Genomic DNA, 27,985 nt, shown 5'->3' on the forward strand with positions numbered 1-27,985 from the left:
TTTAGTTGGTATCTCTAACATTGAGATTCTTGGTTTTTTTATTCAAAATGATTTTGGTGTTGTGTCAACTAACGTGTGAAGGGCCCCCTAAGGGTATATGTATCTAAGGGTATTATCAATTCATGTACAATGATGCATTGCTCTCTCTCTTTCTCTCTGCTTATTAAATACGGTTACAATTTAAGGCACTATTTAAAGCACTACAAATACACTTCGAGTCCAATCAATTCCTTAAGCGCTATGGGGCGCTACACATCTTTCTCCCTTCAACTTTGAACAAAATATAAATCTCATGTAAGTCCTATATGTACAGGCTAAATATTGTATGCTTGTGGTATTGTGTGGGGAGTCTTCCGCTCACTGCTGCTCCCCAATCCGATATGATATCTGATTTATGTTTGACTAGCTCGCTTCGCGCTCGACGTTGGCCTGACGCCCACGCTGGGATCGTAGAAGTAGACGCTGGGCGACCACGGTCTCTTGGCTCCGGCCAGCATCTCCGGATGGCTGGTGCGCGCCACGGTCTTGCAGTTGCCCACACCCACATCCTCTCCTGGAAAATCATAACCCAGTGCCTGGGCCCGCAGCACAATCTGATGACCCTTTGTCACATCCACATTGGCCACCACAGCGGCTTGGTGTCGGTAGCTGTAAAAGCGATTCCTTAAATTTCCATCCAGGTAAATCTGTGTATGGAAAAAGCTGATTTCAGAGAAGTTTTCTTTGCGAAAATAGTAAGGGTTTGCCTTACCTCGTATCCGCCGATGCCGGCACAGTCCTGCAGCTCCCATCTGATGTAGAGGGCGGTACAGCCCAGACTGGAGACAGCGGTGATGGTCACGGGGAAGCTATCACCCGGCGCATTGCCCGAACAGTTGGCCGTCACATCCTACGGAAAATTGTTACAGAATCTCCCCAAAGAAGCAATCAATTGTTGCATCTTACCCTGGCCTTTGCCTTGTTGTTGCACAGCACATGGTCCATGACTTCCAAATCCATAATCATGGAGTCGATAAAGCATTTCTAGAATAAAGTTTTTGCATCAAAGAAAACGTCGGTGGTCGGGGATCTCAATCGCTTACCATTTCACAAGCTGGATCGGCTATGGCCGATCGCAGAGTCTTGGACACTGTTTGGCATTCGTTATCGCACCTGAGGGCACGACAATGGCAGCACTGGCATTTTCCTCCTTCCTTCGGATCAACCTTTGGTTTGCTTGCTGCCTCTGAGCACGGACCTGACTGCGATGGTCCCAGAGTTGGCCCTTTGGCGGCGTCACAGGCACCGCAGTCCACCAGGGCCTGGCGCAGGAGCTTCTCGCACAGCTGACGTGCCTGTGGGCTGAGCTGTCCGTCGGGCAGGAGATGGCCAAAATCGCTGGCACAGAGCTGCTGCTTGCTATCCGTCTGTTTGTAGGACTCTACGTTCACACAGGTCTCCGTTTTCAAGGGCTCAGTCGATGGACAGGGCGCAATCGTTGGACATGGAGCCGGTTTGGGGCTTGGCTGCTTGGGTGGAGAAGGATCTTGAGAGGGACAGGGCGCAATCGTTGGACATGGAGCCGGTTTGGTGCTTGGCTGCTGGGGTGGACAAGGATCTTGAGAGGGACAGGGCGCAATCGTTGGACATGGAGCCGGTTTGGTGCTTGGCTGCTGGGGTGGACAAGGATCTTGAGAGGGACAGGGCGCAATCGTTGGAGATGGATCCGTTTTGGGGCATGGCTGCTTGGATTGACATGGATCTTGAGAGGGACAGGGCTCAACTCTAGCTGGCCCCATGCTGGCACATGAACCGCTGAACTTGTCATTGTCTTGGCTGTGGCAGGGTTCTATAACCTGCTGCAATATATCCTCACACAAGTCGCACTCTTCAGGACCGGGTTCCTCCAGTATCTTCTTCATTTGTTCCATGAGATTGCATTCGCTTGTCATATCCATAAAGTCATCGCCGTTGCCGCACCCCTGGCCATCTGCATCCTTGAATATCGTGGATTCCGCTGGAGGCAGCGACTTGGCACAGGCATCTTCTGCATCGGAGTCAGTGTCCGTTTCGAGTTCGTAGATCTCCAACTCTGGCAGCTGTTTGGGTTCCTCTTGCAAGATGCACTGGCGCACGGCATCGTCCAGCTGTTCGAAGCAATAGATGCGGCGCCTGTCAGTCGAATCTTTACCATTCTCGTTGGGCTGCTGGGAGTCACACTTTTGCTGGGCGGTGCAGCACTCCTCGAAGGTGGGCTTGGGTGGCTGCACCTCGTCCTGCGGCGCCACGGCGCGCTCCTCCTCCATGCGCAGCAAAAGGGCCAGCTCCCGGAAGAGGTTCTGTATCATGGCCGGACGATCCTCGTTGCAATCACAGTCGGCGGCTTCGCTCAGCTGCTGCACCATGTCCAAGATGCGCTCCTTGCGGCTCTCCACAATCAGCTCCTTGCAGGGGGCATCCGTATAATCTGTGTAGGCCGATGTGTCCGGACTGCAATAGTAACCGGACTCGCTAGCCTTATCCGTAGATGGTTCGCGGCAGCTCTTCATGTCCATGGATGTATTGTCAGCAGATTTATCGCAACAGCTCTTCGTTGGCGGCTCATCTTTGTACATCCCGCAGATTTCAATGTTCATCCCAGATGTAACAATCTTGGAGTGCTTGCATTGGGACTCATCCCCACCATGGCCGGTCTTGTCGGATAGCCCACAGATGCCACAGGGGCACTGACCCGACGCATTTTCCCCTTGGTCCTGGTTGTAGAGGCTGGTGATGATCGGCAGCGATTCTTCCTGTTGGCAGGAGAACATCGGCGATGATTTGTACGACAATCTGCGGCTGCTCTTCGTCTTGACGGTGGAGCTGAAGGACACGCAGTCCTGAAAGTCATCTTGATCCTCCCGCTGCACACGCCTGGGCCTCTGCGTGGTCTGGGACTGAGGGCTCGGTTGGCTCTTCCTTTTGGTATTCGACTTGCACTGCGACTTGCATGTGCACGAGGACTTAAGGCACTTGATCTGCAGTGGCTTGGGAATCGGTGCATCGCGCACAGAGCTTCTAAGAGACTGCATGGGATCGTGGGGCGGTGGACATATCTCACAAACATTGCACTGCTCGGAGTTCTCTGGCATCTCCTCATTCCCGTACTGGACGTGGCCTTCTTCGTGAGGAGCCTTATCGAGATTTGCGTTGTTAAAGGACTTCTGGTCCGGGGAGCACAGGCAGGTGATCTTGTTCACGATGGAGCGTGATCGGGAGGTGCCCGAGGTCTGCTCATCAATCCCAAACGACGATGGGAGTTGATGTTGATGTGTGCTCACATCTGAAAATATGGGCTCCAAATTGCCGGCAGAATTTACACCCAGCAAACTGGTTTGGATGCCACATGAGGCATGAATGGCGCTAGTTTCTATTAGGCCTCTGGATGAGCACGGATTTGAAACGGCCTGGGATTCACAAGGATTAATGTGTGTCTTCGTTGAGCTAAGATCTGCCATAACAGGCCTCGATAAACGGGAACCTGCAGAGGCCTTCCATGGGCAAGAACCTGCCATAATACTCCTCGATGAACAGGGACCTGCAGAGGCCTTCGATGAACAGGGATCTGCAGAGGCCTTCGATGGACAGGGATCTACAGAGACCTTCGATAGACAAGGATCTGGCATAGCCTTCGAGAAACAAGGCTCTACCATCGCAGGTTTCGATAAACAAGGCTCTGCCATCATAGCTCTTGATGAACAAGGATCTGCCATAGCCTTCGATAAACAAGGCTCTACCATCACAGGTTTCGATAAACAAGGCTCTGCCATCATAGCTCTTGATGAACAAGGATCTGCCATAGCCTTCGATAAACAAGGCTGTACCATCATAGCCCTTGATGAACAAGGATCTGCCATAACCTTCGATGAGCAAGGATCTGCCATCACAGTCCTCGATGAACAGGGATCTGCCGAGGCCTTCGATGAACAGGGATCTACAGTGGCCTTCGATGAACAGGGATCTACAGTGGCCTTCGATAAACGACGCTCTACCATCATATCCCTTATTATACAAGGAACCGACTTAATCTTTGATGAGCAAGGATCTGCCATCAGTGCCCTCGATGAACAGGGATCTGCACTGATCTTCGATGAGCAAGGATCTGCAACGGCCTTCGCTGGGCAAGGATCTGCTACAGCATTCGATAAACTCGTAGCCGGACAAGAGCTTACACTCGTTTTGGTGCCACAAATGGCGTTACTCCTGAGTCCTTTAGATGATGCAGCACCTGCAAGAGCTGTCGAGGCGCACAGATCAACGCTCGTGACAGGACACGAACTGGAGCAAGGATCCTCTTTATCAGCGCAATTGGAGACACTCTGCATGCCCTTGGATGAAAGAGACATATCTATGGTGCTTGTAATCGGGCAAGTACTGGCTGGAGTTGAATAATGTTTTCCTTGAGTGGCAAGTGTCGTGACCTTGGATGAATTCTGAGTAGGGCAACGACAACTGCCAGCGGGATCTGTCTCCTCCTCATTCGCGGTCCACTGAACGCCGCAGGTATCCGCATTCGACATGACTGTACGTTGGACATTCGGATTCGGTGCCCAAGCCGGCAAATTGCTCTGGTGCTGACCGCCACAAAGGAGAGACTCGCAAGTGAGGGGCTGCGGATCACTGGCAAATGGTGGCCTGTTGTCTGCTCTGGACAAACAGCGACGAAGACTGCATCCACATGATGAAGGTCTGTTCGACCGGACTATGTCCTTTGTGGTACTTTGACAGGGCGAATAATTAGTTTTCGATGTTCCACCGCCGCATGAACATGCCCCGCGACTGCTCGATGGACTGTCTGCTGTATGGTAGTCATCCGATGTTGGCAAGTCTCCTTTTGAGGCCTTCGAACTGCATGGACATGCGTTACGACTGCTGGTTGGACTGGTTGGATTCCCTATTGTGGTCTTTGAATTGCATGAACAGGCCCCACGACTGCTAGCTGGACTGGGTGTCGATGTGGGCAAGTCTCCTTCTCCTCCTTTTGTCGCCTTCGAACTGCATGAGCATGCCCTGCTGCTGCTGGTTGGCACGTCTCCTGTTGTGGCCGGACATGCGCCGCGACTGGTGGTAGGATTGCTTTCAGTAGGGTAGATTGTTTCGTCCGTTTCAGATGTGGCCAAACCGCATAGATCCGCGCATCGTCCATCGCACCGCATAAACTGTGTGGGATATGTGAACTTGTTCATGGGTTGCATATGGGTCTGTGAGGGCATGTCCTTCATGAGCTTTTCGCGTTCGTGTATGTAATGATCGTTCACGTAGGAGGATTCCGTCTGCGAGTCCTGGCTGCTGCGGTTACCCTCTGATCGGGCATCCGAGGATCTTTTAGACATGGGCTTGTGGTGTTCGCGGAGATACGACATCTCCGTCTGGGATGGCCTGTTGCGGGCGGCTGCTGCTGCTGCTGCTGCGCAGCTCAATGGACACTGCTGTCTGTGCTGTCGGAGGCGCGATTGGTCGGTCTGAGATTCCTGGGGGCGGGTGCGGTTGTTGTTGCAGGTCTGGTGTCGGCACTCGTCCTGCATATACGTCAGAGCTGGGTAATCTGCGGATGAGACGGGAGAAAGAAAAAGAGACCGGTTAGATGTGGATTTTTGGATTCTATGGCGAACACTTTATTCTTTTTCGGATCTTTCGGATTCCTGAGGGATGCCTTTGGTGTGCGGATAGGGTGTGAGGAGCTCCTTGATTTCCGAAAGCTGCACCTCGCGTCCGCGGATCATGTCCGGCGCTGACCACATCTCGCAGTGGTACAACTCGAGGAACTTTGCCTCTGCCTTCTCCCGGCACGGACACAAGTCAAACGAAGAGGTCGCACTGCAGGTCTCCCTGTCCTCGAAGCTGGTGAAGATTGTGCCGCGAGTGATGCAGCGGCACACCTTCACCTGTTCGTGCTGCACATTGTCCTCGAAGGAGCGCGGTTTCCAGGCGCACTGGCAACAGCCGCAGTTCCCCGGACAGAACACATTCCCCTCATCGTCCACGATGGGGCTGGGATCGTAGCGGCACGGCGAACAATTGGAGAACTCCTTGTGCTGCGGCCGTGCCAGAAAGTAACGCTTTGCCGCTGGCACCGCAGGCGCCACCGCCGGCTCTGGCACAGGTGTCTCAATCTTTGGTGTCGGCGGCGGTGTCAGCGAATGCTCCGAGGGCTCTTTCATGGTCACTACCGACTCTTCAGACGCCGCCTCCGACTCTGTCTCGCTCTCCTCCAGCACTACGGGCAATGGCTCTGGCGGTGGTGGTGGCGCCGGCTCTGGTTCTGGTTCCACTATGGGTTCTATCTCTATGGGCCGTTCCACTATGGGTGGCATCGGTGGCTCTGGAACTGGTTCCGGCATCGAACAGGGCTTCGAACAGGGTATGGCTGTAATCGAGATGACCTCCCGCGAGTCCTGCTCGAACCAGCACGTGTGTGTGCAGCGGCATTGGGTCACCACGCGGGATGTGCTATCGCCACAGCTGCCCATAAAGGAGGGATCCTGATCGTACGTGTAGAACCTATCGCTGTCTGTTTGACACGTGCCACACGACTCCGAGTCGCATGTCTTGTATTGTTCGGTGAAAATTCCCCCTGCGTCATACGAGTCGCATGCTAAGAACTTTTTGCTGTCGGATTTACCTGAGCCAAGTTTCGTCGCACCGATGGATCTGCACTCGCAAATGGAGGCCTGAATCTGCTGTCGATGCTGGTGCTGGTGCTGTTGCTGGTGCTCCTGGTGCTGCTGTTTCCCAGGGCAACTGGAGGTCAATTGTCTGGTGCGCGGATCGAACTGCAGGGGCATCTGAACGGTCACCGGCTGTCCAGTGACGCGGCCGCACGTCGCAGACTGCGTGTCATCGTTCACCACCAGGGTGGTGGTTATCTCCAGAGTAAAGCCGATGGGTCGACTCGGAGGGGGCATCTCGTTCAGGCTACTCAACATCATTTGGATGTTGGCGGCGGTCCGTTCCAGGGCACAGCGCATGGCCTCCGCGTCGTGGCCCGGCTCCCCCGGACTCCCACAGTCCTCGTTCGAGCTCTGGCAGTCGAAGAACGTGTCCTGCTCAGAGCGTGGCGACATGGACGCAAATTGTCGCACGAACAGCTCGCGCATGTTGGAGTAAGGGAAAACGCCTCCCGCGGCTCTGGCCAACATTCGTCCCGCTTGATTCTCATCCATGTCGCAAGAACGGTTCGAACTGATTTTTCCCAATATTTTCCGAACTTACATGAAAATTTTATTGTGTGTTATGGTGTTGGCTACTCAACTAAAACTAAAATTATGACAAAAATCGAGAGCAAAACTAAACTGAATGACAGTTTACAGAATTTCATCCGATTCGATTGCTTTGTTTGGCGATAAATGGATATAGGAACGATACTCTTATCGTTAGGGGGACACACGAAAACTCGAAAGACAAGAAAACGTTTTCAGTGGATATACTTTTTATATAATCAATCTACTTCAAACATTCAACGGCAAATGGGGAAAATATTCAATTTCTTCTGCTTTCTTCGCTTAGTTTTCGGTGTGTTCATGCTTGAACCAGCGCACCTTCCGTATGGAGGAGGAAGACTTCCTGCTCTTGGCCTTGTACCTGTCTCCGGCAGCGCCAGGAGCGCCGGCACCACATCGACGACAACCACTGGCCACCCCAGGTCTGGGCTGGTAGATGTTCATCTTCACTTGACCGCTGTCGGGATTCAGTTTGATTGGGAGCTTGAGAGTCACCGGATCGCCGCGCAGACTGTACTGGCGATTCTTGGGGCAGATGCAGGTCTCCTCCGTTTTGAGAGTGACAGATACCTCCAGCGTGGCTGGATAGTAGTTCAGCTCGTGGGGGGGAGGATTGCGGCCAGCGGGTGCCACGGCCGAGCCATAGCAACGGAGTAGGTTCTGGGTGGCGTAAAGGGCCCGCTCCAAGACGGCACGCATCTGGCCAGGATCCTTCAGACTGCTGACCACCTTGCAAACGTCCCCACCAGAGACACTATTATCCTCACACTCAGTATCGCTAATACAGTCGTAGAAGCGGTCCTGAACCCTGTCCCTGTAACTCTTACAATGGCACTTGTTCGTGGTACACTTAGTCATCGTCAGGCAATGAAAAGCAAATGAAGAATTTGGAATTTTATCAGAGGAAAAATTAACTGATTTTGTCTGTAACGAGGCTATGATCTGCTACGCATGGCCTCCCATGATCGGAAAGGAAAACAAATACTCGTATGTGTCAATCGAGGTATTTATTTTGACATTTGAAGGAACAATGGCTAAAACTCCATCACTGATTCAATTGCTGCATTTTTTCCAACCGTTCATGGTAGTATCTGAAGAGAATCTCTGCGGCCTTGAGAGAACGGGCCAGGACATCTCGCTTGTCGATGGGACCGGCAAAACGAGTGAATGGCTGGTGAACCACCTCGTAGGCATAGCCCAAAATATAATCCTCTGTCTCGCTTTCACTACCCTGGCAATCGTAGAAGTGGTCCATCTTGTTATTCGAATTGAACGTGGAAATGCGTTTGGGAATTTTGAATTTTAATAATGAATTTTGAGAATAACTTGAATCAAGTCTGATGCAACGAAACTAAAGTCTAGGCAACTGTGAGCGTCGCCCCAACGATAGACACGATAGAAACGAATCGAAACGAAGGTAATCGTAGACTGTGCTGTAATTTAAGCACTATGTTGGTTGACTTCTTGGTACGCCCATTATTTCGAGGGCATGATTTGGTCGACGCACATGAGTGAAGAGTGAAGGGGAATCCTTTTTCTCGTCCGCCTTTTCTTGCATTTCCTGCTCTTTCGCCTTCTGGCAGTGGAAGACAATCAAGCGCTCGTTGATACGCTCCGCGATCTTTTTCATCGTGAATGAAATGTTGGGCTTGAAGATCGCATTCAGGTCGCGCACAGCTCCAAACGCATTGGCGAACAGCTCGAAGCTGTCGATGGGATGGGGTCGCGGCACCCAGTACAGATCCTGCACCAGTTCGATGCTATCGCGAAAGGACTCGCTGGTCTCCCACTTGCGCAGCAGGCGAGCCCTAAAGCGATCCACGTCCTGCACCTCCGACTGCAGCAGCTCAACAAAGCCGCGTGTACGTTCCGGCAACAACATCAGACGCTGCTCCACATCCACACGGTCGCATTGAATGCCGCAATCCGAGGTCTGGGGCGTGGCCTGCACATCCTGGACGCAAGTGGATATCGGGTCCGTTTGGACAATGGCGCGGCACACTCGTTCGAACTTCAATTCCACAATACTCGCGTGCTGCGATCGGAAGGACAGTGCCGATGTGTCCGAGTGGACGGTGTAAATAGAATTCATCGAGTAGAAGCTGCTGTTGGACGGGTTCCGCTGGAGGGCACGGCTGCGCACTCGTCCGCGATAGATGCGTCTATAGATGTGGCGTTTGAGCATGTTCCGCTTGCGTCGCACCGAATAGAGTTTCTCTTTCGGCTCCACCTCTGGGGGCGCTATGCCCTCATCGATTTCATAGAAGGAATCCATTGAAACAGGTGCTTCGGGAGCAGGAAGTTCTTCGATGGAAGCAGGACCTGCGCTGATCGTCTCCACGGGAGCTGGAGCCTCGGCGAGAGGCTCACTGATACCTTCCTCGTTACTTTCCTCATCATCGCTCTCGTTCAGATTGATGCCATGCAAAAGTCGATATCGGCGTAGTGCTGCCATCGCTTTGGCCTTTGACCTGCCTGTTGGTCTCGGTGGTGCTTCCGGTACTTGAGGAGCAGCTCCACCCTCCCTGCGCACATCACCTTCTCCCTCTCCGTCTGTGCCCCCACAGACCATCTCATTGGACTTGGTACTCACCTCGGACGAGTTCTTGGAAGCGAGTATGTGGTCTGCCAGCTGCTTCACGCTGCATGCTATCGCCTGGAATTTCTTCTGAGAGGGTATATCCGCTTCGCTGTGTCGTTGCTAAACGGAAAAACAAACAAGAGAGGGAAATCTATGAGTCTCAGCCTGGCACACCTGGCACACCTGTCGTCCTGTAACCCACCTCGACATCGCGCAGGATACAGCCCAATCCCTGGCTTGCGGACTGCAAATCCTTGATCTCCTCCCGTTTGGCCCGCTTGGCCGGACTGTCGTAGAGCTCGTGCGCCAGGCTAAAGCCCTCCGGGATGACACCAATTTCGCGCTCCATGCGCTGGCACAGCTCATCCTTGGTGCGCAACTCATCCTCCAGGCAACGGGCGCGCTCCTCGGACTCCTTCAACTGCGACTCCATCTGACGGATCTTGTTCTCCAGGGTGCCAACCTCCTCTTTTAGCTCCCCGTTTGTGACTTCGATGTGCATGAAGCTCTTGCGGAGATCGTACATCTGGCTGCGCAATGCTTCGGCATCCTGCTTCAGCGCCTCCTCGGTGCTCGCCTGCAGCTTCTTGGCGAAACTGAGGTCATCGATCAGCGCCTGGCAGCGTCGCTTCTCGTTCTCCAGCGCCACGGCCAACTGTTGCTCTGCCTCCAGCTGCTCCTGGTCCTTGTGGCTCTCCAATTGGCTGCGCAGCACGCGATTGTCCTCGAGGATATCGCGATGCTCTTTGGTTAGCCGCACCAGGCAGGTCTTCAGTCCCAGCTCGGTCTCCTCCAGCTGTTGGATCTTCTCCGCTGCCGCACGGGAGTCCTCGCGCAGGCAGTCCTGCAGCTGGCCAATCTTCTGCTTGAGGCACACCTCCTTGGCCAGATACACCTCCTCGCGCTCCTTGTACTCCTGCTCCTGCTCGGCCCAGTGGGAGTCGGCCGACTCCATGGCCTCGTAGTGGCGCGAGTCGAGTGCCTTCAGCTGGCTGCGCAGCTCCTTCACCTCTTCCCTGAGGAAGATCACCTCCCGAGCGTCGCAGCTGTGGCGTGGACTCTCCCCTTGGCTGAGAGTGTCCTCGCGGCCATTGCACTGTCCGGAGTACAGGCGGGGACTATCGGCGGACATGTTGTTGCCCATTCTGGCCAGAGCCAAGAGGCGCCAGATCAGCAAAAGTGGCAGAGATCGACGCAGTGCCTCCAACTGTCGCTTCGTTCGCTGACGCTCCTCGTGCAGATGCTCCAGCTGCGTCTCGGCGGCACCCAAGTCCTCTCTCAGAATCAGGCACTCGGCCCGGCAGTCCTTGTACTTGGCACTCAATGCTTCCTTGCTGAACTCTAGCTCTACGTTCCGCTGCCGGGTGATCTCTAGTTCCACCTCGTTGCGCTGCAGATGCAGCCGCGTGTCGTTCTCCGCCTCCTCAAACTCACACTTGGCCTCCTCCAAGAGGGCGTTCTCCTCGACCAGCTGTCGCACTCGATCGCTCAGCTCGCGGGCCTCCTTCTCCAGCAGCACCTCTCGCTGCAGTCGCTGCGACAGATGCTGGGCCTGCACCTCCCCGGCGCTCTCGTAGACCAGCACCTTACGCTCCAGCTGGTCCAGGCGCTCCTGGTAGTACTGCAGATGCGGGTGCTGGTACGCTGCGGAGGATGTGGACAGATCGCACTCTACAAAGACGCCGCTTTCGCTGAGGCTGCTGCTCTGCCAGGCGGCACTCGATGATCGCTTGCTGGGCGTTGGCGGGGCACTGGGCGGGGCACAGCAATTGCTGTACGGCTGTACAGTGGCAACAATCCTATTGTTGCTTTGTGTGTGCCGCAGACGCTGATCTGCTTTCGTCTGTAAATGAATGTAAATTTTAAATTGTTAAATGAATTTTGCGTGTATTTCGAAAAAACTTTGCTTTTCGGATCTGAGTGTATGGCTGGATTGTAGAAATATATATTTATATCCGGTATATCCCTAGGGCTGGTCAGTTCGAGAACTGACGGAATGGCCAGTGCCTGCTACACACCTGTTCGGCTGACGGCATCATGGCATCCAGATCCAACTGCTGGACGCACTGCAGCAACTGTTGCAAACAGCGTTTGTCCCTGTCCTCCAGGTGCTGTGCGGATTCCTCCAGCAGGTTCTGCAGTCGCTGGCAGTGACCCTCGCAGGTGCTGTCCATCTGGTGGGGCGAATTCGAATTAGATCTTGTACATCTCCAACTGTTTATTTGCTCAAATTATCATCAAAGTGAATGCTTCGCTTCACACAGCACACAGCACACAGCACTCTCCCCTCCTGCCTTCGTCTCTAAAATTTTTGCTAATTTCACTTTGCTTCTCTAATAAATAATTACTTTTCGGTTGTTGCAATTAAGCGAATGAATTTGATTTTCAAGCTGAACGACTTTACAGCCAGCTGGTTTCGAACTGAAAGACGGCTGAAAACTGTTTGGCGCGTTCGGCTCTAAAAATCAAAAAGGTATCAAAACCAAAGAAACGAAACGAAGGATGAAGATGCGAAGATATAGACCTGTGCTATACCCTATAACAACCAGAGATAAGCACAATTACTCAATGAAGAGAAAGGTATCTCATTTGGGGAGTTCTCGCAACAATCTGTTCATTATTTCTAATGATGTTATAGGGATGTATGGGCTTACAAGGGTACAAGCCCCCTGTAAGAGGGGAAAGATCTAATGACAGGCTACAGGACATATTGTGATTCTAATGTGTGTCTTAATGGTATCTTTTAAGTTCTTCTTACTAACTATTTAATCAAATTTAAGGTGCCTTAAAGTTTATGTCTCAATTTCCTTACAAAGTGCTCTTTGCACTGCTTGCTCTATAATATCTGTAGCATTAGCCCAACATACTCTACATTTAGAGGGTACTTTTGGGCCTAAGGCGTGGGTCAAACAAAGGCTTAGCCCCTATATGAGTAATAGACAATAAAACACAAACAAAATCGAATGCAAAATCGTAGATGGTGTCCCCACTTAGGGTCGACTCTGCCACCTTATAAGCAAAACATATTAGGCACTTGATACTGTTTTTGGTTAAAGCAACTCTTAGGATGAAGTAACCCTCTATGGAGAGGCAGAGCCACTAACCGTAGTTGGTCCGAGTCTGTCTGTGTACTCAATCATTCAATCAATAGTTAAGTCACACTAACAATTGGAAAGTTTAACCGCAAATACTGGCAATTGGCTTGAATATTTTATAATACAAAAATAATGAGATTGCCATTAACTGGACTCCACTGCACTGCACTGCACTGCTCCACTAAGACAATTTTCAAATTGGAGAAGGAAAAACAAGAGAAAAGATTGCCCGCTGATTGTTAATCGAAACAAGACAATTTCCGCGCTCGCTCTCTGGCAGCTGCCAAAACAAAACTGGCGCCATTGTTCCACACGAAGACCAAAAAGCTGGCCTGGCCAAAAGCTGATCCGCTCAGCGCCACAACGAAGCTCGGTCGGCGTCTATCTAGCTCTCTGACTCGCAATTCATTCATAAAACCAAGAAAAACAGACTCAAAGCCGCTCAGAGCCGTTCGTTGAGTGGTTTCCGCGCCACACACACAAAACCTGCTTTTGAGCGTGTCGGCTTGCACTACCTTATCGCTAACATCCTCTAGTTCGAATATGCGAAACTCGAGAAGTTCGTTCTGTTCGCGCAGCTCGTTGGACTCGTCGCTGATGTGCATTTGCTGCTCCTCGAGCTCCTTGATGCGGTGCATCAGCTCATTGATATGCGTGTGGCTGATGGCCGCCTTCTCGGCACTCTCCAGCTCCTGTTTCATCAGCTGCACTTCGGCCTGCAGACGTTCGTTCTCCTTGTGATACATTTCCGCTTCCTTCTGCAGTTTGTCCAGATCCTGCAGCTGCAAGAATGGAAATGAGGGTGGAAGTGAGTCTATGAGGGCACCTGTTTGGGCTGGCTGTGGCACTTACAGTCTGCCAGATGACACCGCTGTCGGAGCCACTTGAAGGCGGCTGCGGACTAATCGAAGGCGGGGCCGAGGACAGTGCCGAATCCGTATCCGAACTGTGGTCCTAAGTGGCAGAAAGAGAGGGAGTCAAAACAGTGTGTTCCTTGGGGATGTTCCACTCACCTTTGTCTTGGCTGCTGCATGGCCATTGAGCAGCGTCGTCATCCATGTGGTGGCCCCATCTGTAATCTGCTGCTGCTGCTCCTTCTGGCTGCTGCTCTTCAATGTTGTGCGCATCTCGAGCGTTGATTTATGCGCATTTTTCGTATTGTTGATTAGCTCAATGTTCTTGAGTTGTGTTATCTGTGCGAGAGGAGGAAAAACGTAAATGCCAGAAGGAAAAACGAATGAGAAAATGTCGTGCCTTAGTTTCATTCCCTTCATTAGTTTTCTCCCCGCCCTGCTTCGCCCCGGCCTGCCCTGCCCCAGAATGGCAATTAACAAAAGAATTTGTTCTGTTCTTGTCTTTTATGGTCTATTCCCTGCTTGGCTTGTACGCTGCGGTCTTCAAATCGAATGTCTTTCTGTGGCTTGGGGCAAGAATAGAACCCGCTTTTGTGGCCCTCCACACGTGTGTGTGTGTGGTGTAAAGAGTTTGGCGAAGGGGGGGGAGGGACCAACACTTAACCGTTATGACTTGATTTCTTGCCACACAAAAACAGAGCATTGCTAAAAAGAGCCAAATCATCCAAAGAGACTGTCAGACAGACAGACAGACAGACCGACAGACAGGTTACTTTTGATTTGAACAATGAGCTGTTCCAGGGGCTCGTTCAGGTTCAATGACATTCCCCCCTCTCTCGCTTTTCGAAAGATCAAAGAGTCAAAGAGTTTTTATGGCTTGTATTGTTATCAAAAGTTTTTGGGTCCAAGGATTGCCCGGTCGTACCTCCCAAAAGCGTCACGAATTCCAACGCACATTTAAAAACATTCAAACAATTGAATTTTGATATCTGTGGTGTGTCTTCTCTCATCACGAGTTTTCATGGTCACGAAGCCTCGTTTCCCTTTAGCTGATTGTCAGCTAATTAGCCCACTTAAATACCACTCAAAACTCAAACTCGATAATCCACCAATAGCCATCCCCATTCTCATCCCCCTGCCATGCCTCACAGCTTTAAATCACTTTCCAATCAAGCAACGCCCTGTTATATGTCTTACTTTCATGTCAATTTCCATGTTTTATATAACATCCATAATATAATGGTGCGGCTTGCCTGTGTGTGGCTATTATACGCATAATGCTGTGCTGCATTATGCTAATTTCTGTGTGTGGCAGCGCCTCATTGAACATGTCTACGGGCCAGGCCGCTCCACAGAGAAATCATTAATCAGTTGTGAAACGAGGTAGGGCTCAGCCCAAAAAAAACACACAGCATTTACTCGTATGAGTAGTATATTTAAAGAGCACAGCCCAGGCGGTGCAATGACCAATCGAGTCTCTGCCTCACTGGGTCCCTGACTCCCCATAAAAGTGCCCACCAGCAACAGCACCGCACAGTTGCGGTCAAAAGAATAGCAGCGAAAAGGGTCTTCAAAGAATATTTATGTACCACTTTTCAACACTAAAATATATAGCACGAATGTCTTGAGAATTCACCATCAAGTGGTCCAAACGACACCAAGACGAGTCTTTTCAGGCGCGAATCCCAGGTAGAAATGCCTAACCGACCGATGGGCGCTGCCGCATTACGTGTCTTATTTCAAATAGATGGTAAATTCCAAAAACAAGAGCTACCATTATAATCCTAAGCATTTTTCGAGTTTTAATTGTATCTAAAGCCAGAAGGAAGACTTTTCCGCATGTATGTTCTTGATCAGACGTCATAGAAGAGTCTATTTATCCATGTCTGCCTGTCCCAGATCTAGACGGTTTGATCTATGAGCTAAATTATCAGTATTTTGTGGACTCCTCTGCTGTTAAAGCCTCGTGTGCCTCGACAAAAACGTTGCAAATGGTATTTGCCTGATCGTAATGATTTCTGAATGTTAGATTTTATCCAAAGGGAGATGACCATCCAGGTTGAAAATCTTATCACTCCTAGTATCATAACCGCAATTGTATAAACATATATCGTATGCGATCGTATAATTTCCCAAGACAGGCCGGCCCAGAGCTACACATATGAATACTGAATCCAGAGGCCCAGGGCCCAGGTCTGGAGGCCCAAAATGGAGTTTGGCGTTGGTGTCGCATGCCTGCACGTCTTCACCATCGTCGCGGTCGTCGCCTGGTGATTGGAAATTATCATCAGTTTGATGTCTGAGAGAGCCAGAGGATAGATAGCCCGAGAGACGGCTCTGTCGGCGCGTCTTGGGGTTGGCTAACAGTTATGGTAATTTCTTGAATCGATTCCAAAAGAACTTTTTTGCGTAACGTAACGGACGAGACGCTGAAGTTAACGAACTTCTTGATCAACGTGCTCTGGAGATTAAGCAATTTTACTCCTCCACTCCCCCATTAACGAGTGTCTCTCTGCCGGTGATCGGGATTACTTTGATGGCTCTATTGATGGTACAATCCGCACATCTCGCATATTCAGATTGCGCTAAATGCAGCGCCAGACGTTGCGAGACGCCACCGATGCCGCTGCCATCAGGTAGATTTCAAGCGCTGGATGGATGGATGGATGGATGGATTGTTTGTAAATCTGTCGACAAACTCTCAACCTGCTGAGCCATATACAACCATATACATACATGCAGGCATCTCCAACGTATGCATAAGGTTTATGTGTTTATGTTTTGCCGTCGGGTTTGTCAGTCTGGGTGTCTGTCTGTTTGCACAAGCCGCGGGCCAAGTGATTGTGATTGTGTGAAATGATTTTCCTTTCTGTACGGACAGGTTTCACTTCGATCTCCAGCGACTGTGGACTGCAGTTTTTAGGCAGCAAACGTCGCGACGTCGCGACGTCAACGTTCCGGGTTCGACTCCCCGGTCCGGTGCACGATTACGTGTCAAGCGGCAGTACAATCTGTAGCCCCAGCAGCAGCTCCATCAAAAGGCATCGGAGACGCGATGCTTTATATACTTATACAGAAAATTTCCTCGTATTTGCATTTGGCATTGTAATTCAGGTTTTCAATCTGAAGTCTGCACAAAAGACATTGCCTTTGATTTGATCTTGCGAAAGCGAAAGTTTATATGCCGCTAATGAATTATATTGTATATCGAAAGACACTACTTCCCAGAGTTTCCCCGGGCCCCGCCCCAGTGGCGCAATCCCCGGGTGGTCTTCGGGTTCTTCATCGAAGCGTAACACTCTGCATCGTTCGGTGGGATACGATAATTGAACTAATGAATGGATTTGAATGGTCTCCGTTGACATGTGGAGATCCCCTTCCAAACCGTGTGCATTATGCTTGTTAATTTCTGTCGATATCGCACAACGAACCCCGAGGATTAATCTTTGGGTAGGCAACCATGGAAGATAGTCGGCGAGGCCTTTCCCTTTCGATCTGCGATACCGCAAAAGACAGACAGGCGATTATTCATCTTGAAATGTTGTTACTGTGCGTAACAGAACTGTAAGGCCACCAAAAATTAACAAATTTTGGAGTGCAGATTCTTTTAAATATTATATTTGTGAGCCCCTCCGATCTATTGCCATAAATCATGTTTCGACATCACTTTCATCGCAAATCAAAGCTCATTCCGTATGTACAACACGTTGCATGAGTAATAATTGTGGAATTGCTTGTACAATTCGCGGAATACAATTTTAAAAACTTTATTTAGACTTTGACTTAGACCCTTGTCCAAGGGGGTGTTCGTTCATACCTTGACATCTCGGCGGTTGTAGTAGTAATCCATTGTGTCAGGTGTACAAATATTTATGCATTATATTATGGATGTATACTCCTCTCGGGCAACAAAAAACAATTAACCAAACAGTTTGTCAAGTTTCAAAGTAGTTTTCACCGTGGTAATTTCACTAAAAACACATCAAAATTTATAGACACATTCAACAAAAACGATATATACATAATTTGCATATGGTTCACATTTCCACAAATTTCACACACACCCCTTTTTTGTTTCCTTTCATGAGTGGTGCTGATGGTGCTGGTGGTGGGGTCTTTTTATTTTGTTTCTTTGGTTTTTTTTTGTGCTGTGCTGTGCTGTTGTGATTACTTTGCATATTGGAAACGTCCGGCGTGGCGTCTACGAGTATGTCTTGTTTTAGCAACATCATCATCATCATTATCATCATTTTGGTCGCTTCGCTTTTACTGTCGTTTGGCCATGCCGATGCGATGGGGAAGAGGGGGATGACTAAATTTTTGCAGGCAACATAGACACATATCGTATTTAAAATAGCGTTAACATTTTAAAAGCTTTTCACTGACCCCAATTGGTGGTGCCCCACACAGCCCCACAGCACAGCACAGCACAACACAGCACAGCACTCCCCAGAGCCACAGCCACTCCAGCACTCCACCACTCCACCACTGCACTTTCCTTAAAGACTCTTCTGTATATATTTATTGATGCCGCCCGTCTATTGACCATCTTGTTGCCAAGATGACATCGTTTTCCCGATTGCCGCTGCCGCTGCCACTGCCACTGCCGCCGCTGCACTTTTGCTATATGCAAATTATGGATAGTTTTAGAAAACCAAAGAAACTTCCACACTGGCCGACATCTGAGCATGGATTAAAGACCGATCTGTCTGCGGAAAGGCAAAGCCAACACATCGCAAGTCATGCCTGGATGATCCCTCAAGTTGGGGATCGATAGGGGCTGGGTGGCAAGATGTTGCCATAACTGATTCTCGATTACTTTTTGGCCCAATCGATAGAAACAATTACGGTACAGGCGGCGATTAATGAACTGTAAAATTGAATTCGATCACTGGAACGGAACGGAACGGTGCAGCAGCGCAACGGCGGATATTTGCTGGTGGAATGGTTGAAACGCCAAAGGGGGACGGGACCGTGTGAAAGTCAATTAATTTTGATTGTTTTTATTTTTTGGCATATTTCACTAATCTTTTTAGTGCAAATTCGGTGAAATTATGGGTTCGTGTGTGCGTTAAACAATACAAAAGAGAAAGACAGACAAGGCAGGCTGTAAAATAGGTTTTCTGATGATTGTTGTTGGCCCATTCGATTCCAAAAGGCAGTAACAACAACTGAAACCGATTGTTTGTTGTGGTTTTGGGTACGAGTATCGTACAAAAGCATTTTTCTTTTCTTTAGTATTTTTTTGTGTCTGTGGTTCCTTCATTTTTGGCATAGTTACACACAGACAATGCACTTTGATGCTTTGGTTTACTTTTCATTAGCGGCTCTTCAAAAGGGGCTTCACCAAATTAACAGCAAATTTCACCTAATTATGCCACTCGTTGAACCCTGCGTGCACTCCCGGCCCGAGCATTTCTTTTCATTTGATTTGTTAATATAATTCACTTTTTTTCTCCTTTCCCAGTATACACTTGACACCGACTTTGCCGCGAATTGGAAGTGGAATTGTGGTGCCCCGTTGCGCACCTGCGACGCCTGCGTACTCTGAAAACCAACTGACGGGACGGTGCTATCGACGGACGCTATCTGTTGGGCCATTCATGCGAGCCCGAGCCCCGGAGCTGAGCCTCGCACTGCGGTAGAGGCCAGGGTGTCTTTGGCAGAAGGTGAGGCCACTCTCTCGATCTCTCTCTCTCTCTCTCGCTCTTTGGACATGTGTTGTCTGGAACTCTGGTGCGTCTAGGCTTCAATAGTGGAGGAAACATATACATCCATGTATGTAGAGCTCTAGAGCACTCTTCTAGAACGCCTCACCTTGTTTTTATACATCTTGTGCACTGCGACAATCGGCTGCGGCTGCGACTGCGGCTGCGTCTGCGCGCTCTCTTCTCACTCTCCCCATAAGGTGAGAGAAAGTGAGTGTGAGTGCGAGTGTGACGACGTGCAAAAAAAAAACGGAAAACCGGCTTGCTTAGGCCTGTGCGCTCTCTCTCCTCTCTCTCTATGTCTCTTTTTTGTCCGTTTTGGGGTCTGCGTTGCCTGCGATCCACTTGCAACACTTGCGCTGCTGCTGGTGCGGCTGGTGCCGCTGCAATTGCTGCTGCAAGTTGCTCACGTTTCAGCAGAGCAGGTTTTTTCTGCTGCTGCTGTGTCTGTTGCTCTGTCTCCTTTCTGTCGAAGCGATTGTTGTCTTTGCCATTCTCATAACTAACGCAAAATTATATCATAGATCATGCCAATAGTGCATAACCGCAGCAGACGACGACAGGACAGGAGAGATACAGATGCAGATCCCGAGACTGATACAGAGATACAGATGGAGTTGGAGATGGAGAAACGCCAGCAAAACAGGTAACAAGAAGGAGAAACCAGACGCGCAGAGGCCGAAGATTGAGATACTCTTAAGGATTGATTATTGTATACTGATGATCGTTTAGCAATCGATAACTATCGATTATAGTCAATGTAGAGATATTTCAACGATTATCTTTGGAAACAATGCGATTTACTCATCAGTATTTGTTCTGTATAGTGCCCAGATCCTGCCGAATGAAGAGAAAACTATATACTATATGGAGTGAACTATCCTCATCCACTATATACAACTCTTATTGTACGATCTTTTTAAAGATACCCTCTATAAAGAGTATAGTATACAAAAAATACAGCTACATCTGTAGCTACAGAGATACATATCTGCAAGAGAGCTCTTAACATTTAACCCAAGTCTCGAAAATGCTGGCGGCACAAGTTCAAGTGCTGCCGCACAGCCCCCGAACCCGAGCCCGAACCCGAATCCGAACCCGATTCCGAATCCAAATCAGAGTCCCACTCCAGTCCCAACACATTCCCCCCCACAAGATACAGTCAGGCTGGCAGTCAGACAACGACTTACCTCAGGTGTAACTTGAGCCTGGTGTATGGGATTCGGTATAGCAGTATCTGTATCTGGTTCGTTTTTAGCTTTTGTTGCTTTGGTTGAAGATATTGTTGAAGTTGTTGAAGTTGTAGTTGGGATCGTTGTGGGTTTCTTTGGCTTTTGGCTCGTTTCGTTCGTTTTGTGTTTCATTTTGGCTTCATTCGAGGGCCTCTTCTTGGGGCCGCCGGGTGGGCTCTGCAATGTCAACAAATCCTTTTTCAGTTGTCCTATATTACGTTCTTTGGTTTTGATTTCCTCTAGCTGAAAGTCAAATAAATTAATTAGCAAACCCCTTTAGATATATGTATGTACAGAAATGTTTGTATATATGTAGATTTCAATGTGAAATATGAAAAGTTGCCTGAACCGCTTCTCTCGAATGTTGTGGTTGTTTGTTTGTGTCTCTTCTACGAGAAGTGTGTACGCACAACTTACCAAACGTGTTATTTCAATTTTGGCTGATTTTTGTATGTGAGTCAATCGGTTTTCATATGCATTCTTCAATTGCCGCATATCGGCAGCCTTGAGTCTATCTGCCTGCCCAATAATCTGCAAGAAATTGTCATATCACATGAGCGTTCCACTAATCAACCACTAATCAAGCCCCCCGGCAGCCACGGCGGTAGGGGGGCCAAAAGCAAGCCAATCCATGCTGTTAGTTTGCACTTTGCGATTAGGTGGCGCGCATCCATTAACCAAACGAGACACAGAAACACACATATATACACACATCGGAAATAACTGGAAAAAGGGGTTATCTAGGGCATAACCGAAGCTTTGGATGCCCTTGCAGAAGTTGAAAGAGAGCGAAAGGACGAAAAACAGCCGATAGGCGCTGCTGTAGGATGCGCGAGTATAAGATAATTCACATACAGGACATGAATGGAGATTGGGTTGGCTTTTCAACTAATAGAAACTAAAGTATTGTATCACTAGTGACTTATTTGAAAGAGATTTCTGGTTACTGTAGGCCTGTGTGCCTCGACAAAAACGTTTCGATAGATGGACTTTCAATATATATCCTCTAAAAGCCATTTAGACAGGGTATCCCGAGAGACACAAGATACTGTGCCACACAAAGCAATATTTGCTTAACGTCCTGCTGCTGATAGAGCCAGCGCATTAACGAAATTGCCATATTGAAATTGGTGTGGTCTATAAAAACAAAGGTGCCACCGTGTCCGGGCAAACAGTGTGCATTGCAATGTTCATCCAGTGGTTAAAGAACCTACTGCTCCTTGCATGGGTATGCCATTTGGTTGGCCGCACAAGTGAGAGCCGTATACCGCTGAACCTCAAGATGGACTCGAATTTAATGCTGGAGGTGAGCAAGATCTTGTGCAGGGCCCGCATTAAGGTGCTGTTTGTCTACTTTGAGAACGAGACATCGCATCAGCACACCGGACAGATACTGCGGGAGGTAACCAAGTGTGATATATCCTACATATCGCTGAGGTAGGCTTTTGAATATAGAGTCTAGTCCAAGGTGCAATCGCAGCTCATGTCTCGTGTCTGCTGGTGCTGTTGACAGGAACCAATTGCATCCGCTGGAGGCCGTCAAGGATGATGGCATTCTGATGTACATGGTAATGATCATCACGAACATCTCACAGCCTCTGGAACTGTCGCTCATTCGAAAGAAGTCGGCAGCCAAGCATTTGTCTCATGTCTTTCTACTGGTGCGTGATGCGGACACCGTGTCGGATGCCTGGATGAGGGCCAGCTTTCGACAGTTCTGGAAGATCTGGCTCCTCAATATCGTAATCGTCTACTGGCGCAACGATCGCTTGCATGCCTATCGGTATAATCCCTTTACCGACAACTATTTAATCACCGTATCCCATGAGAGGCATCGCCTGCCGACAGTCGGTGAGCTCTTTCCCAAGACCTTACCGGATATGCAACGCAAGCCGCTGAGGATGTGCATCTACAAGGACGACGTTAGGGCTATCTTTCGGCCGAAAGGCTTGATTTTGGGAACGGACGGTCTGATGGCCAGCTATGTGGCCGAACGTTTGAATGCCACAATGATGATCACGCGTCCGCATTCCTACAACTACAATCTCAGCTCGGACATTTGCTTCCTGGAGGTGGCCAAGGAGTACGTTGATGTGGCCATGAATATTCGATTCCTGGCACCCGACACGTTCCAGAGGCTGGCGGAGAACACAGTGGCCCACAACCGAGACGATCTGTGCGTGATTGTTCCGAAGGCCAAGACTGCGCCCATCTTCTGGAACATATTCCGCTCGTTTAGCGGCTGGGTGTGGACCCTCATCCTCGGCTCTGTGCTGCTGGCGAATGTCTTTTGCTATTTGGTCCACCGACAGCCGCATGGCAGAGGGGCTGCAGCAGTGTCCATGCAGCTGTTTGCTGGTGCTCTGAACATGCCGTTGACGAATGTTCCCCGGAGCCACTCTCTCCGGCAATTCCTCATCTTTTGGCTGTACTTTGGGATGCTCATCTGCAGCGCCTTCAAGGGAAATCTCACCAGCATGATGGTCTTTCAACCCTATCTCCCGGACATTGACGATCTGGACGCGTTGGCCCAGTCATCCTACCCCATTCTGATCCGACCGCGACACATCAAGCATATTGAACACTTCTTGACGTTGGGCCACCAGCACGAGGCCAGGATACGGGCGCAGATGATAAAAGTGACGGATGGAGTGCTCAACACCCGGATAGAGCGCAACGATCGTCGGTTTGCGTATTTGGAGAAGTTTCACATTGCCCGTTTTCAGGTGAACAATCGCAAGCATATGGTTCTGGGGCGACCGGTGTTCCACCTGATGGACAGCTGTTTGGTGCCCTTCCATGCCGTCTATATTGTGCCGTATGGATCGCCGTATCTGGGCTTCCTGAACACCCTCATCCGCAGCTCGCATGAGTTTGGGTTTGAGCGCTATTGGGATCGCATTATGAACACTGCGTTCATTCAGTCGGGGGCCAAGGTGGTGCATCGCCGGCACAACAGCAACGATGATCCGGTCGTGCTGAAACTAGAGCACTTTCACGCCGTATTCTCGCTGTGGTTCATCGGCATGGGGCTGGCGTGTGCGGCATTCATCTGGGAGCTGTTAACCCACAACTACAACTGGGCCATAACCAAGCGGCGGCGCTAACGTAGCAGAAGCAGCAGCAGTAGCAGTAGCAACAACAACAACAACAACAACAACGACGCATGCAACAAGAACATGGGGTGACAGATGGGGTGGCCATCATGTGTGCGATGGTCACTTACCTGGGACTTTTCCTCCTTAGTTTTGTTTGCTTCCTTTAGCACGGCAATTTCGTTTGTCAGTCTTTGGATTTCATAGTTGATCAGGCCATCGGCCGTCGTCACGTGTGTGCTAGTGCTGGCATTGGTGGCCTCGTTGGCCAATTCGTTGGGTTTCTTTGAACCATTACACTTTTTGGTTACATCCAGCGTATGCTGAAGTTTCTTAACATCGGTCTTCCATTTGCGGCTATCGGCATCGTTTTGGGCCCTGAGAATCGCGCAGAAACAAAGGATCGATAAGCGATAAGAATCGATAGCCACCGATAACACTCACCTGAGGGCACGCACTGCTCCTCGTTCTGTGATCAGGCTGGACTTTAGCTCGTTCACCTCCAAACGTAGCTGCTCTGTGAGAGCATTCAGCTTTTGTATGGTGTCCAGATTCTCCTGCAGCTTGCGCTTTATACGCTGCGGCGGGGCCGTTTGCACTTTAGTCGTGGTTACGCCCCCAATGATCACCGGAGGGCGCTCGGTCTTGGCGGGCCTGGTAACGGCTGCATTCTGCACTTTTGCAGCCTCAAAAGTATTTGTGTCCTTGGCTTGCAATTTGCCGCGACACTGCAAATGGATACCCTCGATACGGGTGCGTTTCTCCTGATTGACTGTATCCCCAACGGATGTCAGGGATGTACTTAGCTTCTTCTTGCGTTTCAGTTTATTTTTGCCGACGACCAGCGTCTGCCAGTCCTCCTGGAAGCTCGCTTGGCCCCTCGATTGGGGCTCTGTTCTACTACGCACTCCTCCTGGCCCGCCATTGTGGGGCTTCAGGATCTGTGGTGCGGTTAATCTCTTCTCATTGAATCCTTTGCTAGAGGTCGTTTTTGTTTGATTTTCAGCCATTTTAATGTATCTTTCGTATACAAAAATGTAGCCGTCGTTTGTTTTTTTTTGTTGTTTTTAGTTTTTTTAAAAGTTCTGCATTTGCGGTGTGTGGTCCGACCCTGACGAAAGTCTTTGCTATATTTACTTCACCTGGTCATTGATAGATTCGCCTGAATCTCATTCAGGGTTTATCTGGAAATAAAATCAGAACACAATCATTAGAAAAACAATGTTTCTCTCTCATAAAGGGTTCTCTTGGGTGCAATATTCTGGCTTTTTCTTTGCATTTCTTTGGCTTCTGCTTAGCCATTAACTTCTAAGCTCTTTTCTTTCTTCGTTTGCCCCATTCCCTCCTTTCTGTGTGGCATGCAACAAATCAACAAGTTTTTGCCCCCCTTTATTGATTTCCATGGCAGCAGAGCTTTTCTTTCAGTTTTGTGGGAGAGGCCACATATGTACGAGTATGAATGAAATGAAAAGGAAACATCTATTGTAATGGGGGACTAGTTTATGATGTGAATTGTTTTTGGACGGGGGGTTTACTAAATAAACTACTCCCAAATGGTCTATCCAAATGACGTCATGTGGCGCGCCTAAAACAATGTTTTAGGGAACCCAAGAGAGCTCTTTGCACGCAATAAAAATGTACATATTTCATGGTAGTTTTTCCCCCCAGACTCTTCAGAAGCCCACTATTAGCAACTAGAGCAAAAATACTTTGCATTGTTCAAACATCCGTTCGAACAAAAGCATCTATATACATATACCATTACTATATGGCAGAGATACGACCAACCGAGTGATCGCGCACATGAGGCCCTCAGTTCATATGGATGATCATCTTTATCAAGGCCACCGATCTTTCTATATATACGCACCTACATACATATATAGAAAATGTGTGTGCACTTGGCAACTTTCCTGAGATTTATGGGAATTTGATTTGTTTTTCCAAAACCAATTTGAAACGCCATAGATTCTGGATAAGTGGTTAAAGTTTTTTAGTGGGGGATCGGATCTAAATATATGGAATGCTGATGTTGCATTTAATTAAATTAAAAATTGTTGCCACAAAGTCCGGCGTGTTAATAAAGTGTTTTTGGGGTCGACACACGCCATGGTGACATCACACGGGCCTTGCCTTGCCTTGCCTTCGTTTCTGGTGTGCGCCCACACCACATTTCCAACATCCACCAGAGACCCCGACCAGACGAAAGACGTAAGATGAAAGTTTTTGCTCTTTATAGTAAGTATGTATATTTTCAGACATTTTTCAATTTAATGACACATATTGCCAAACGATGGATGAGTCGTACCATACCGTACGTACAGCCTCCGTTCGACAAATGTATACTTCTTTCATGGCACCCCATTGCTGATTCATTGACGATCACGTATACGCACCATTAACATTCAAATCCTTGCGCAAACGTAGACCAAAGTTTGGCATTTGCCTCGGCGTAATTAACATGAACGAATTTACTGTTTACCAGCTTCACTCACTCCACATTCCACAGCGGGAGACCGAAGACTACATATGTTTTGTAATAGTCTTTACAGTTTATTTACTTCTGCTTGTGCGGAAATTGTTTGTTTAGAACTATTAATATTCTTTCTTGCAGTGTAATTTCTCGAATTTCGCAATGACGTCAATACGTTAATTTTTTTCGCGCCGCACAGAATAAGTCGAATTTCGTTGGTATGTGGAGCAGTTCTTTACAATCAATTTTCTTATAATTTCTTCCGATTTCGTTCAATCGAATAATTCACAGATACTCGTATAGGTTTTACAGGAAGCTCTGGGTATTACACTTAATTTTAGGTAGCGATTGTGTCGAAAATTATGTTAATTAAGAGGCGTGTGGTTCGTTATGTTAAATTAGTTGCAATCAATTGAAATTAAAATGAAACGTTCTATTCTAATTAAAATTTCGTTTTGCTGGGCGATAGCCAGAGATCTTTCGTTTCGGCCGGACACCGTTTGACTGACTCGCAGACGAGCCGGCGAAGCTTTCGCCAGCTTTCCGTATATTTGTTTAATTAAAGAAAGCTTTGGCATTTATTGATGCAGTGCAGTGTGCCTTGGGCGGGCGTGTGGCTTAGGGGGTGGCAAAGCTTTGCCTGATTGTGCGTGCACAAAAGAACTTCTGACCCAACTGTAGTTGGGGGCGGCGGAGGCGCACACAAAAGCAGCCGTTGGAAGCCGGAAGAGGCAATTTATTGAAAGCTGAATCTTCATATTCATAACAAAAACAAACCATCGACGCGCATGCATACATATATGTATAAATAACCCCAATGAATTGGAATATGTATCTATAAATGCAAGACTAAATGCAGCCTGCCGCTGCCGGCCCCCCAACAGCTGAAACTTTACAAATCACACATAAATTTGACAATGCCCCTAACGACACGATGAATGATGGACACAATTAGAACACACTCGGATTCCAGTCTGTCAACAGCAAAAGGGGGGAACAAACTTGGAAATAGGTTGATGCCTGCCTTATCATCTTATAAGTAGTTTCAATAAACTTTACTCACTCTGAATTTGCATTTGTTTTGTCATAGTAGATCTCTTCTGACTAGAGTCCTGAGCAGCGTTTCGTAATCACTTGGCGAGTTTCGATTGAATATCCATTGACATTTCTTTTGGGTTGTCTTGTCGTTAACAGAAGCCTTGAGCAACTAAAATTCCAATTCCACATTACCGAATTAGATTTAGATCTTCTTCTATTTCCATTTTCAATTTGCCTTTTTGTATGGGCTCTATTTGCTCTGGTGCACACAAACTCACTCAAGTTGAGCGGTCGGAACAAACTGAAGATGCGACGCATATTCTAAAATGGAATAAGCGACAGGCGTGCGTGCACCCAGTGGACGATCGCCAAATTTATATAAATAGCCAGAAATCACCAAATCTATATTTGAAGTTAGAAGAAATTTCAAAAACGCCGCTCAACGGTCAACAACGTTGCACGTCAGTGTGACCATCGTGCTTTTAATTTTAAAATAACGCGCGTACGCTTTAAGCTCTGTGTAGTTGCCGTGTTTTATTCCGCGTTTCCGTTTCACTCAAGTTTTTACCGTTTAAATAAAGGGGGCTTGAGTTCAGAATGACCGCTTACGGTGCGTTTAATACTTTACAAACGGGTATTGATACTTCTATACGCAGGTTTTTTTTAATTTT

At 48.8% G+C, this 27,985-nt stretch overlaps 3 protein-coding genes across 7 annotated transcripts; 1 reads left to right on the forward strand and 2 right to left on the reverse strand.

The window, feature by feature from the left end:
• On the reverse strand, positions 1-27,427 carry LOC6594280 (intracellular protein transport protein USO1). Of its 5 annotated transcripts, none has more exons than XM_026995448.1 (12): positions 27,340-27,427; positions 24,248-24,987; positions 23,935-24,181; positions 21,126-21,239; positions 20,667-20,951; positions 13,928-14,107; positions 13,767-13,868; positions 13,430-13,696; positions 11,838-11,993; positions 10,022-11,662; positions 9,832-9,939; positions 5,487-5,563 (listed from the first exon to the last, which is right to left on the reverse strand). In XM_026995448.1, the coding sequence occupies exons 2-12, from the start codon at positions 24,811-24,813 to the stop codon at positions 5,549-5,551; spliced, it is 3,681 nt and encodes a 1,226-aa protein (XP_026851249.1). In that variant the 5' UTR covers positions 24,814-24,987; positions 27,340-27,427; the 3' UTR covers positions 5,487-5,548. The 5 variants fall into 5 exon arrangements, with proteins under 5 accessions (XP_026851247.1, XP_026851246.1, XP_026851249.1 ...); XM_026995447.1 differs by lacking the exon at positions 27,340-27,427 and adding an exon at positions 26,200-26,752; XM_002019570.2 differs by lacking the exons at positions 21,126-21,239; positions 27,340-27,427 and adding an exon at positions 26,200-26,752.
• On the reverse strand, positions 7,446-8,130 carry LOC6594278. The gene has a single exon (XM_002019568.2). The coding sequence runs from the start codon at positions 8,094-8,096 to the stop codon at positions 7,521-7,523; it is 576 nt and encodes a 191-aa protein (XP_002019604.1). The 5' UTR covers positions 8,097-8,130; the 3' UTR covers positions 7,446-7,520.
• On the forward strand, positions 21,895-23,815 carry LOC6594281. The gene is made up of 2 exons (XM_026995400.1): positions 21,895-22,145; positions 22,222-23,815. The coding sequence occupies exons 1-2, from the start codon at positions 21,895-21,897 to the stop codon at positions 23,813-23,815; spliced, it is 1,845 nt and encodes a 614-aa protein (XP_026851201.1).
• Positions 27,428-27,985: the final 558 nt, after the last annotated feature.

Source organism: Drosophila persimilis, unplaced genomic scaffold, assembly GCF_003286085.1.
Source record: "Drosophila persimilis strain 14011-0111.01,24,50 unplaced genomic scaffold, DperRS2 tig00000000-arrow-pilon, whole genome shotgun sequence".
Classification (NCBI taxonomy): domain Eukaryota; kingdom Metazoa; phylum Arthropoda; class Insecta; order Diptera; family Drosophilidae; genus Drosophila; species Drosophila persimilis.